Source organism: Apteryx mantelli, chromosome Z, assembly GCF_036417845.1.
Source record: "Apteryx mantelli isolate bAptMan1 chromosome Z, bAptMan1.hap1, whole genome shotgun sequence".
Taxonomy (NCBI): Eukaryota; Metazoa; Chordata; class Aves; order Apterygiformes; family Apterygidae; genus Apteryx; species Apteryx mantelli.
The window spans coordinates 1,828,849-1,840,866 of NC_090020.1; the positions used below are offsets into that span (position 1 = coordinate 1,828,849).

The 12,018-nt window shown below is 45.1% G+C and overlaps 1 protein-coding gene across 3 annotated transcripts in view; it reads left to right on the top strand.

Moving 5' to 3' along the window:
- Positions 1 to 218: 218 nt before the first annotated feature.
- POLR1E (RNA polymerase I subunit E) overlaps positions 219 to 12,018 on the top strand; it is a 35,208-nt gene continuing 23,408 nt past the window's right edge. The window contains exons 1-11 of one of the 3 annotated variants that reach the window (XM_067316576.1): positions 219 to 531; positions 726 to 829; positions 2,930 to 3,006; positions 4,724 to 4,809; positions 5,596 to 5,651; positions 6,045 to 6,189; positions 7,987 to 8,094; positions 8,583 to 8,679; positions 9,274 to 9,407; positions 10,085 to 10,166; positions 10,808 to 10,939. In XM_067316576.1, the coding sequence (XP_067172677.1) occupies positions 468 to 531; positions 726 to 829; positions 2,930 to 3,006; positions 4,724 to 4,809; positions 5,596 to 5,651; positions 6,045 to 6,189; positions 7,987 to 8,094; positions 8,583 to 8,679; positions 9,274 to 9,407; positions 10,085 to 10,166; positions 10,808 to 10,939 (1,085 nt within the window). In that variant the 5' untranslated portion in view covers positions 219 to 467. The remainder of the gene's footprint in view (positions 532 to 725; positions 830 to 2,929; positions 3,007 to 4,723; positions 4,810 to 5,595; positions 5,652 to 6,044; positions 6,190 to 7,986; positions 8,095 to 8,582; positions 8,680 to 9,273; positions 9,408 to 10,084; positions 10,167 to 10,807; positions 10,940 to 12,018) is intronic. The other 2 variants (XM_067316574.1, XM_067316575.1) reach the window with 2 other exon arrangements.

The following is a 12,018-nucleotide window of genomic DNA, read 5'->3' on the forward strand; positions in this document are numbered from 1 at the left end:
TCAGCAGGGAAGAGGCGGGGCAAGGAGATGAAAGGGCTCGCATCGATGGGGAGATGAGCCCGCCAGCCAATCGCAGGGCTGCCAGCCTCTCCCTCGCCAATCAGCGGCCTCGTTACTGGCAAGCGATCGGGTCCCCCGAGACTTGCAAATAAGCTGGGCAGTGATTGGGCATCTTCCGCGTCCGCCAAGAACTCGGGCGGGACCGGCCCGCGCCCCCTCCCGGCTCTGCCGGCGGTTGCAGCCCCCGTTTGGCTCGGCCCTACCCGGCCGGAGCCCCCCAGCAGAGGGTTGGGCCGCGGGGATGCCGAGCAGGGGGGACGCGGAACAGGGCAACGGGAGGAACGGCTCGCAGGCCCCAGCCCTCTCGGCCGGGCAGCTCCTCCCGCGCGGCTCCGCCCGTCCAGGCCGGAGGCGGAGCCCCCCGCCACGCCCCTGCCGCCGCACGCTCCTGCTGCCGATGCCCCGACATGGCGGCCGCCGCCACCTGGCGCTACCGCGGGGACCCCGAGGCGGAGCAGCCCGCCCTGCTAGGTGAGGCGGGCCTGGAGTGGGAGAGGGGCCACCGCCGAGGCTCGGCCCGGCCCGACGCGGCGCGAGGGGAGGCTCTTTTCGCGGTGTGGGGAAGGGGGTCGTCTCCCTGGCGGTGCCGTGAAGTGCGGGGCAGCCCGGGCGGGCGGCTGCCGGCGGCCCCGTGCCTCACGCCTGTCCTTCGGGCTGCCCCGCAGTCCAGTTCTCCAACGGGAGGCTGCGAAGGGCCGACGACATGCACTTCACCGTGTACCGGGACAGAGACAGCGCCAACCCCCGGAAGAGGCACCGGAGGATCCTGGTAAGTGCTGCGGCTGCATCCCGGGTCACCCTTTTTTAGCCAGCACCTTGCATTTCTAAGCTTTGGCGGTTTTGCCGAGAGGAAACTCCAGGAAAATCTGGAAACATACATGTTTCCGCATACCTACATATTTAAATTTACTGCTGTAACAGCTGTAGTTTTAGCTTCTATATAATAACATTTATATACAGCCGCAATGAGTTGCATAAGCAAAAAGCCACCAAACTGCTTCCTTCGGCATCCAAACTCCTGTTCGGCTGTTAGAGATCAGGCTGAGATTTAACCAGGCACATAAGTGGCATGTATAAGTAATGCATAAGTATTACTTATGCTTATGTATAAGTATACATAACTATATGCATAAGTAATCCCATCTCTGCATGTTGTGAGGTTTCCAGTTCTTTTTTGCACCTTTTCCTCAAGGCTCTGGTACTGGAAGCTTCTACAAATGGGGACTAGAAACCCTAATCAGCTACAAAGTTTCATCTGATACCTAGGGCACCTCTCTCCCTCTTTTTAGAGCATTTTTTGCTTTCCTGGTGTATTTGCTTTCATAATAGTACAGTGAGTGAGACTCTTAAAATGGACAAGGGCCTTCGTTTTGTAGCAAATTTTAAAAATGATCATATTCTCGGCCCTCCCCTTTCCAAATTTTCCAAAAATCTCTGTATCTTGATATATTTTAGGGATTTCTGGGGAAGTTCTAGTTCTGATGTTGGCTCCCGTTGTCCTATAGATAGGAGTGACAGTGGGCAGATAAGGTAGAGAAAAATTTAATATTGAAGATAGCTCTGCTTGAGGGTAAGAAGGGAATAAATACTTGTTCTGCTACTGTGAAGAATTCCAAGTTCTGGTGAGTGAAGTTCTCAGCAAAGGCAGTTTATAGTTTCTCTAACAAACCACAAGAAATCACAGTACACCAGCAAGGTGGTATCAAATATTGGCATGCTGCCAAAGTCTCAAAGCATAGCTGTCTTCTTTTGAGCATTTCAGGATCAGACAAGTGAATGAAACAAACCTCATGCCCTTTCAAACATAATGTTATGGGTGGTGACTCTTGGAATGGAAAGGAACTTGAAAAACACAGTATAGTATACTATGACTAATTATATTGACAGTTAGTGACAAGTGAGAGTTAGTAACCTTTCCATCAGAACTGAATACATGCTTAATTAAATAATTTTGATTGATGCGCAATGGTGTATGCTGAAACTAATGCTGGTGTACTGATGTTGCATGTGCTTGATTTGTTCTATTAAGCTAGCTAATAAAAGAAGTAATGCATGAAAATTAAAAGCTGTTACTTAAAAAAAAAAATCAGGTCCATGCAATGACAAAATCTATAGATTATTTTCTGATTTTGTTGTGCTTACACAATGAACCCAAATTTTTTACCAATCTTTTTTTGGTTAGATTACATTCTAAGGAATTTTTTCCTTCTTTCACTGAAGAGAAAGCTGAGTTCAAAGTCAAAAGGTGTTTTTGACTGCTATTGTGAAGTTTTACAGCTGTTGACATGCATGGTTCACTCCAGGACTATATGAGTGTTTTCAACCAAAATCCTCAGGGGATACTTCATTGCAGTAGAGGCACAGGCATTTAAAATGTATTTAGGTGTCTAAACCATTCCTTATAGCACTTGATCTTTGTCTGTCAATTGCAGTTACCTGGCAACACTAGCTTTAAATGGATCGTTCACATTTACACTTTAACTTTTGGCCATTGTTTCTGAATTAAAGCATGGTTGTCAACACAGCCAGGTGTTTTATTTGCTGTTACATGCAAGTTTGTTACCATGATAAATTCTTATTTTAAAGTATGATTCCCATGATTTCCTTTTAATGGTTCCTTGTCTTCTGACTGGATGAAAGCAGAAGTAGGGCAATAGGCACTTGCGGCTTCAAGAAATGTCTTTCTTTTAAAGACTTTGTTCTGGTGCAAAATGCTCCCAAAGGAAACAAAGTGCGCTTTGCCTACACCATGACTGGCATCTGATGCCTGGGAATGTAGAGCTTTGTGGCACTAGGGAAAATAAAATGTATGTAGGGAAGGTTACTCACCGATGGCCCTGCATTAAAGTCATTTTTCTGTGTTTTTCAGGTCTCAGAAACTGAAAGGCTTTCATATGTGGGGAATAACTTTGGCAGTGGAGTTATGAAATGTAATTCCCTGTGCAGGTATGGGCTGCAGGCAAAGCTGGGGCAGGGACCTGGTGGCGGAATCTTGTCTTGTTATACCCAAAGGTGTTGCTTTTTTTCTCTCTCCTTTTAATGTATGTTTCTGCTTCTACTAACTGCAGAAACTTGAAACATATTATATGTATGTTGGTCTGTAGTCCCAAATGCTCTGCTCCACAGATTCACTTCAGTTACCCTATCCTGTTTGCTGATGTAGCCAGTATCTCTCCCGTAGTCTGACTGCAGTGACCTGGTCATGTCTTATTAGTTAAAGAACAGGAGGGGAGAGAGAGTGAAGAGCAAACTGAGTTGTATAGAACTGTCAGGAACAGAAGGTGCTTTCAGACATCAGTGTCCTGGTGCTTTTAGGTTCTGAGTAATTCCTTTAAAAGCAGTTAGTCTCACTTCTGCAAACAGCCTTTCAAGATATGCTAATCCTATATCTTTCTTCTTTTCTGAGAAGTGAGACCATGAAAGCTGGATCTTCAGTTTTAACAGCCTTTATTTTAAGATACTGTAGCTGAAACAAGGCTCCAAGAGGACCGCCTTCTTGAGCTTGGAGAGTTAAGTTTAGTTTAACGAACATTTATGCTACAAGTATTGATTCTGTGCTATTTCTGTACAGATTTAGAACTCTTATCTCTGAACACTTCACATCACTCTGCCTGATTAAGAGGTAGTTTTAATGATTTAATTGATGCCTGTTTGTGTCTCTGGAGGTCCTGAGATCTGTGCCCACCTAATGTAGAACTATTACTTGAAGCTGAACAGATATCTGCAGCTAAGTTGGCTTGTTAGTCTCCCCAGCTGCTCCCTTCTACTACGGGACTACAGGAGTAGATCCGCTGGAGAAAGTCCTCACACATGCCACTAAAGCAGACAGAGGAGGAAAGAGGCCCAAGCACAAGGACTGAAAGAAAAACAAGAAATGTGGGGCCAGACTCTTCTCAGTGACAGGATGAGAGGCAATGGGCACAAATTGGAAACACAAGAAATTCTATCTGAACATAAGAAAACATTTTTTTACTCTGAGGGTGGTCGAACACCGGAACATGTTCCCAAGAGAGGCTGTGAAGTCTCCATCCTTGAAAATATTCAAAACTCAGCTGGACATGGTCCTGGACAGCCTGCTCTAGGTGACCTTGCTTGAGCAGAGGGGTTGGATCAGGTGATCTCCAGAGTCCCTTCCAACCCCAGCCATTCTGTGATTCTGTGAAATGTGGGGTGAAAAGGAATTTATCCGAGATAAATGATTCCATTTTAGAGGCAGAAAAGTAACGTTTCTGTGAAACTCTGAGGACTTAGACTCAAAGTGATTCTTCCTAAGCAGAGAACTGGCCACAGGGAAAACCCAAGTTTGGAAAACACAAGAAACTCCATAGAAGCACTGAGAAACCAAGTATCATGACATGTCAAAAGAGACAGAAGAGAATAGAAACCAGCACTCAGACATGTATACTCCATTCTGTGCATCTTGGAGCTAATTTAGTTGTCTTAGGACTTTCACATTTACATATAGCAACAGGACTTTATATACACGTGCATTGGAGGGAACTTGTTTTACTGTGAAATCCCACGTGTGTTTGGAAAAATCAGTGTTTGCAAGTCAGGAAAACTGGCAGGGGATGGGGAGTACATGAAGCTTTGCACCATATTATTGTAATAACATCACACCAAACTATCTCCCACTAATCATCTGCTCCTGTGTTCTCCTCAGGTATTTTGTTGGTGTGTTAGACAAGGACTCTGGGCAAATGGAAGTCTATAATGCTGAATTATTCAACATGCAGCCCTTGTTGTCAGGTAGGAAGATGCTGTGTTTAACCCTAGCACCAAAGACACAGTGCAGTAGTACTCTGCATACATTCAGCTGTTGATTGCTTGGTTGCTGACAGGAGCGGTCTCTGCTTTCTCCCTGGTTGTTCTTTCTTGCTCATTTCTGACTGATAACCTTAAAATGGAGGAGGGAGGAAGGAGAATACATACACAGTCCTTCTAAAGTGCTGCATGATGTAGAAAATAAGTGAGAAGAGAGCAAGATTGCATCTGAATGCAGTGGAAACTTAGGATGGAAACTAAACAGAAAGTATTACAGGAGGGAGGGTGGAAGTACCGGAGATGATAACAAAGTTGTCTCTGCTCAGAATAAATGCAGATCTGTCTAAGTAGGCCCTACTGAGGGAAGCCTCAAAATAATCAGGTTTAGGGACTGAATCACTGAAAAACAGAACAACTCTTCATCAACAGAACTGTTTTCTAGTGTTCGACCTGGAAGGATAACTCAAAGGGTAAGGTCATGGGCCTTTGGGAGCTCATTTCATTCATGTGCCACAGGACCTGGATATTACTGCAATCCGTGGTATATGCTCATAGATTTTACAGCACAAATTGGTCAGCATTTTTCTTCTCTATTCCAATTGCATACTGTTTCATATTTTTTGTGTTCTTTTAACTGAAAAATTCCTGTGGAAGAGATCTTGACATGATGTACCAAGTCTTCCTATAATGGATTAGAGCAGGAGGACTACCAAATGCAGGTGTTTTTCTGGTTGCTGCAAGCTAAGCATACTAATTTTTGTTCTTTTATAGATAACTTAATAGCTGATGAAACAGAGGATTATCAGAATAAGTCCTACAGGGAGAAGGTAAAGTTGAAACCTCGTATCGTATTCTGGTTTGGTTATCCAGCTAACGATGGCAGATGATATTTGTCGGAGATTCAGATGTTTAGTTTACCACTGCAGTGTAAACCTGTGTAAGTTCAGTACTTTCTGTGTGCATTGAAGATCCGTGAGACAGCACATAATTAGTGCCTAACTTAGCAGTATTTTTGTAATTATTTTAGCCTTATATACAGTCCCTGAAATTTCTTTCCCCTTACAGACAAGTGCTTGCTTTATCGCAGGGCTGTATCCACTGATCTATTTAAAGTCATCTTAGAGAACGTGGTTATGGGGCCACATGGTGGTGGCTAGCTGACTTTTAGTCTTGGATGCAGAGTGTCTTGAGTTCAGAAGTTTGTTGTAATTTCCACACAGATGGATTTGTGCATTGAGGCCTTTGGTACCAGCAAACAGAAGCGAGCCCTGAACTCTCGGCGAATGAATGCAGTGGGCAGTGACATCCTGAATACAGCAGTGACAAAAGCAGCAGCAAACATTATAGATGCAAGGGGAATAACAGGTAAGAAGCAGATGTAACACCTGGCAGTCAAAAGCACCTCTTTCTGTCAGTGTCTTTCCAAGTATAGACCAGAAGTGGTGGGAAGGAGAAAGTGTTTTTCCTTGAAGTGAGCAAGGAAGCAGTTGACTGAACAGCTGAGAAGGGCACGTGCTGAGGAACTCACAGATCTTTCCAAGAACTTCTGGCTTCTGGTCCTGTTAGAGGTAATGTGAGAGTTGCCTAACTAAAGGAAGGTCCCTCTGGCATCAGTGTCTGCACACATTTTTGGGAGCTTATCTGGGAGTCCCTGGATATCTGCTTACTGGAATGAAGGCAGCAAATTCACCTGGCCTGAAATGAGACACTTACATTCAGGGAGGTGAACTGCATTCTGGCTTCATAGCAGCATATGTATGGAAAGTGGTCCATGCCCCAAGCCAGGTCACAGCCACCTCCAGTGCTGTTGTGCCAGGCTGAGGCGCCTAGTCCTTTGCTATGGAAGAGTCTGCAGCAGAGACATATCAGCCATGGCATTAGTTATTGCCACTGCTTTAGGGGAAGTTCATTTTCCAAGACCTCACTTGATTTGGTCTTCAAAATATAGCACATGAGGAAATACTTCAAGGAGAGTGTTTTTCCCTCCTACTGAGTGCTGATGTAGCTGCCTCTGTATTAGTTTGCCCAATCTGGGCCTCCCAGCTCAGGAGGGAGGTGGAGAAATGGGAGAGGGTTCAATGCAGAGTTACCAGGATGGACAGGGAGCTGGGGCACACAACTGGCGAGAAGAAGTAGAAGAAGCTGGGCTTGGGCTTTGTTATTTTGGCAAAGAGGAGGCCAAAGTTATCTAACAGCAACCCACACCTGCCTGCAGAGCAGTCAGAGTATTCTCAGCATTGCCAGGCAATACAACAAGAGGCAATGACACAAGTTGCAGTTTGAGAAGTGCAGGTGGGGCATTTGAGGAACTTCCTTGCCCCTGAGGATGGTGCAGCCCTGGGACAGGTCACCAGGGAGGTGCTGAGGTTTCCCATCCTTGGGGACTTCCAAGCCTTGGCTGGACAAAGCCAGGACATTAGATCAGGACAAAGCTGCCCTGATCTAATGCTGAGGACAGTCCTATTCTGAGCGGGAGGTTGTACTGGAAACCTCCAGAGCTCCCTTCCACCAGTACTGCAAATCTAAATTTCATTGACTATGAATGGGAGAGACCTCTGCTGACCATAAAACCAGTCAGCTCTCTTGGACATGGAGAGCTCCCATCCTTTGTGTTCCAGCCTGGATATTTGCTGTTCTCTGAGAGTTGTCCTGTGCTGAATGGATGCCAGATAGAAACAAGAGCACCAAAACCATGTTCTTCTGTACATCCTGTGGGCAAGAGGAGCAGCAGCAGCAACCCATTTGTCTTGATGTACTTCTTTCCTGAAGTTTTCAGTTTTATTTCTTGTTCTTAAGGAGCAGAATGTTCTTGAAAGAAGTGACAACACCAGTGTTATCCACCATCCATCATGCCACCCAGTATGCTGAATGCATTGGTGTGCATATCATAAGCTCTCAGCTGGTGCCCAGCAGAAAGCTGTCTGCATGGCACTAAGGAAACAAAATAGGGAAGAGCTGTGGCCTTTCTTAGCACCTTCTCAAGGGTCAGATAAATGTCTAAACTGCAATTCAGCTTCTGTTTCCAGCTGTAACTAGACTAGTGTTCACCCAAGAACCTCACTGAGTAGACTACATTCAAAGAAAGAATTTGCTTTGTGGTTGTGTTCCCAATGCTTGTCTGTATGATTCAAATGCTCTCTTCTTTTTTGCTTCCCTCTAAAGCTTTGATCCAGGATGTGGCCCAAGATGATGTGCAGAACATCTCCATCTTCCTGCCTCCATGTCATGAAGATGCTGACAAACCAGAAAATGTCTACAAGTTTGAGGACAGTATCTTTTTCTGTGTCGAAGTGTGGTTTCCCACACCTGTCAGCTTTGATGTCAGTGGTCTGTCACATGCTAGTGAGTGCTGTCAGGCCTGTGACAACAGAGCTGAGCCTTCTCCCTCCTGAGCCAAAAGCTGAGAGCAGAGATGTGCTGTGCTGGGGCTGTGGGCCTGAAAGTCCCACATCCTTCTTCCTCCTTTCAGAGAGAAGGATTCTGTCCCTGCCTGTTGGAAGCAGTTCAGCTAGGAATAGTAAGGAAGTCAAAAACTTAGGAGAGATGCTTTGTGACAGAGCCATAGTCCTTTAGAAATCTTTGTCCTTGGCCAGCCTTCCAGTGCTGTGATTATGTCCTACCTATTTATAGTTTACTCCTGTCCCTCCCAACACCACACCTCCTATAGCGAGAGTGGATAAAGCATATCTCACTGTGGACTGTTCAGACCATGAAAGAGCACAATGGTGCACTACTTCTTTTCTTTAAAATCCTTCCAGTTCTCTCCCCAGGAGAGTATGAAGCATTGCGGGTTCCAGCAGCAGTCTTCATTAACATCACTCCAGAGGAAATCATCAAGAAAACAGAAGAGAAAAGGTAATGCTGCAGGTAGTCTTCTAATAGTTGCGGTTGGCCCAGGGAGGCTTTAGTTTTTTTGTGGGGGAGAATGGATACCACTAGCTGCTCTGCTGTACCTAAGCTGATATTTTCAGTGTAGATGGAGGACATTTGTCAAGCATGACTGAGCAGCACTTGCGTCTGGGGAGTCCTCATTCCCCAAAGTGTGTGTAGTTTTATGGCAGAGGAAGATGTGTGTACAGTAGCATGGCTGCCCTGTGGGAAATTGATTGCAGGGAAGGAAAGGGGAAAATCTGAAACTGGATTCGGAGGTAGCTGCCTGGAAGAGGGAGGAGCACGCAGCTGTCCGGTCATGGTTCCTGGGCACTGGCCCAGCAAAGTACTGACCAGAAATTTGCTGTGGCTTGACAAGCTGAGATAGACAGTCACTTAACAGTCTGTTATGTCCTGGTGCAGTCTGAGAGGCTGCACACTGAAAGGGGCTGGGTTGAACATGATGGGAAGACAGAAAAGTGTGCTCATAAAGCTGCCTCATGGGCTTTGCTCTGTCAAAGTTCTGAGAACTCTTCTTCTGGTTCTTTGATCCTCATGCTCCCCCTCTCTCCTCTTCAGCCATTGCTCCTTCGTTCTAGAGGAGCTGAAGTTCTTGCCTCTTGATGAGAAGAGCAGGGATCACAAAGCTCGATGCCTCTGGTTCCTGGACATCCTTATTAAGTTCAGCTTCTTGAAAGTGATCAAGAAGAAGCGTAAGACACTAGTGGAAAGTCTTTCCTCTCCCCTTCTCAGCTACCTGCTGGGACTTGGTTTATAATAGGAATTCTCAAAAACATGGCAGAAAATATTGAGATTTTTCAGGACTTGCCATCTTACACAGAAATAGTGCGTATAAGTCTCCCTGTCAGTGCTGAAAATGTTATTGTTATCATTTTAAAAGGAGGGAGGGGGGAAGGGGAATGACAAGTCTGCCTGTAAATATCCTCCTGCATTGTTGAAAGCACAGGAATTGCTGTGTAGGAGTTAGTCAAAGAGACTTGAATTAGAAGTGAAACTGACTGGTATAAGTGGTAATAGAAATTTGTTAACATTGTTTCAGTTTTAATAATCTATCCTGACAGGACTGTAGGTAAAGAATTTATTAAAAGTAGTGTGTATAGGTGTACATGCACAAATTTATTTCAGATTTTCTAATATTGAGGTGGGAGGTCCCACTTGCAGACAAAAAAGCTGTTAGGTGCCTCTGTCTGATCTGAAAGTTGATGAAACCTAGAAATCAAGAGCCCAGATTCCTTTTATGTTTTCTCTGTTGCTGGGAAGAGGTCATAAACACTGTAATAATAAATGTGTCATTAGGATGGCTGCAGATAGCCTGTATAATGAAGAGTCTGTAGATCTCATTTTATTGCAAAATGCCTTTTTGTCCTAGATCCAATGGGCCCTGAATGCCCACACATCATTAGCAGGAAACTCATGAAGAATTTCACTTCACTGACCTACAACAATGGCAGGTAAGGAACTGTTTTTACTTTGATGTTCTTGAAGCTGAGATACAGTAGAATTCAGCTGGAAGAGCCATGGAGACATTATCAGGAAATCTCAGCATGTGCTTCCTTCCAAAATGTGAAACTGCAGTACCTTGTCTCACCTAGCACTTCTGGCCAATGTACTTTTCACTATAGAACAGTGGGTTACAACCTGTGGTGGTCTGTGGACAGTGCAGTGAACAATCAATAAATGCTTCTATAGGATTATCAGTCAGGAATCTCTGCAGTATGTAGCTAGTGTGTTTGAAGAGCTTCTAGTAGTTATACTGAAGACCCTCAAAACAATTTCACTTCACTTTCCTCCTGCAAGGCACCAATGTGCCAAAGACCCTGAGATGTTATCTGTCAGTGGTTTCATCAGGGCCATGTAGTGATTAATGACCCCAGAATCCTGCAGTTTTGAGCAGAAACATAAAGGTCATGTGAGGAGAACAAAGAAGTCCATCAGGCCCTGTGATCAGAGATATCTGTTGCTTTCAGTTCTTATCTGGTGTGTAGGAAAAGTCAGTCTAACTGGGGCTCCAGTTTTGTCTGCACCTCATGGGGGTTGTGTTTTGGTTTCACTGAAACTGCATGTGTCACATCTTCTTTCTCCTGGCATTCAGTGTCCAGAATTTAATCTCTGCATCAATGAAGGCTAAAATCACAGCATACGTCATCGCATTGGCTCTGCACATTAACAACTTCCAAACAGACCTTACTGTCCTGCAGAATGACATGAAGCTCCAAGAAAGCAGGTGAGCCATTGCATTTATTTGTATCTGCTGGGATATGTTACAGCCCTTGTAGAAAGAGAGTCTAGGGGATAGGCTCTGGAGCCTATCTCAGATTCCAGTGTTACAGTGATACCTGCTGCTAGTCCCTCTTGTCTAGGCAGCCTCTCTCTTTTATGAGAATGTGTTGAAGCTGTATTTTGAAGCCCTGCTGCTTGTAAAGGAAGGTGGTTTTGCATCTCAAACTTTGAAGGGGCACTTGCAACAAGGAGGTTCTCAGGTATATCATGAGGCGCTTCAGCTGTTTCATAGAAAAGGAGACTGATGCAGACAGTACCAAAATGGCTGGCTGTGGCAGATCTAGCACAGGACCCATCAGCTGTCTCCCAGCCCTCTCTCTTGCCTGACAAGTAACACTGCTTTCCACCTTCATCTCCACTGTGCCCCTTCTCCCTGCAGAGCTCTGATCTCTGCTAGGTTCTAGTCTGGGTGTAATTGCAGATTTGCAACTGTCTGCAACAGGAGGATTAGAAAAAGCTTTTTTTTGTCTCAAAATTCGATTGTGAGCATGCATTTTTTGTTTATGTGGAGTAATCCCAGGCTCCTGAAACTTCTCCACCCTTGGCTTGGCACCAAGAAGATTGTTTTATTTCTCAAATTTTGATGAGTTTGGGGGGTTTACAGCAAAGCATCATGGCAGGAGGATGGGGAGAAGTTGTAGGCAGAGTTCCTGGTTGTAGTATTTGAGATGAGGATTTGCCAACTTGGGGTGAGTGAAGATGAATGCATAGAAAACAGCTCTCAGAACAAACTTCTAGGCAGCCAACTCTCATTGAGTTATCTTTATCAGGAAGTTGCTCCCTAGCCTTTTATTTATCATGAAAAAATAAATATGCTTCTGCCAAGTGGTTTGCATCTAGCGTATCTTGCAGCTGCAAGACATATTTTTACCAGTAGATGTCAATCAATGCACTGTCCCAGGCTCCCCTGGCCCTGTGAGAATTCTTCCACTGGTTGCACTGTACTGTGTCTCTTGACCCTGCAGAATAAATCAGGAACTGATCGGAGCTAATCAAACGGTCTAGTGAGCTTGCTGGGAAATC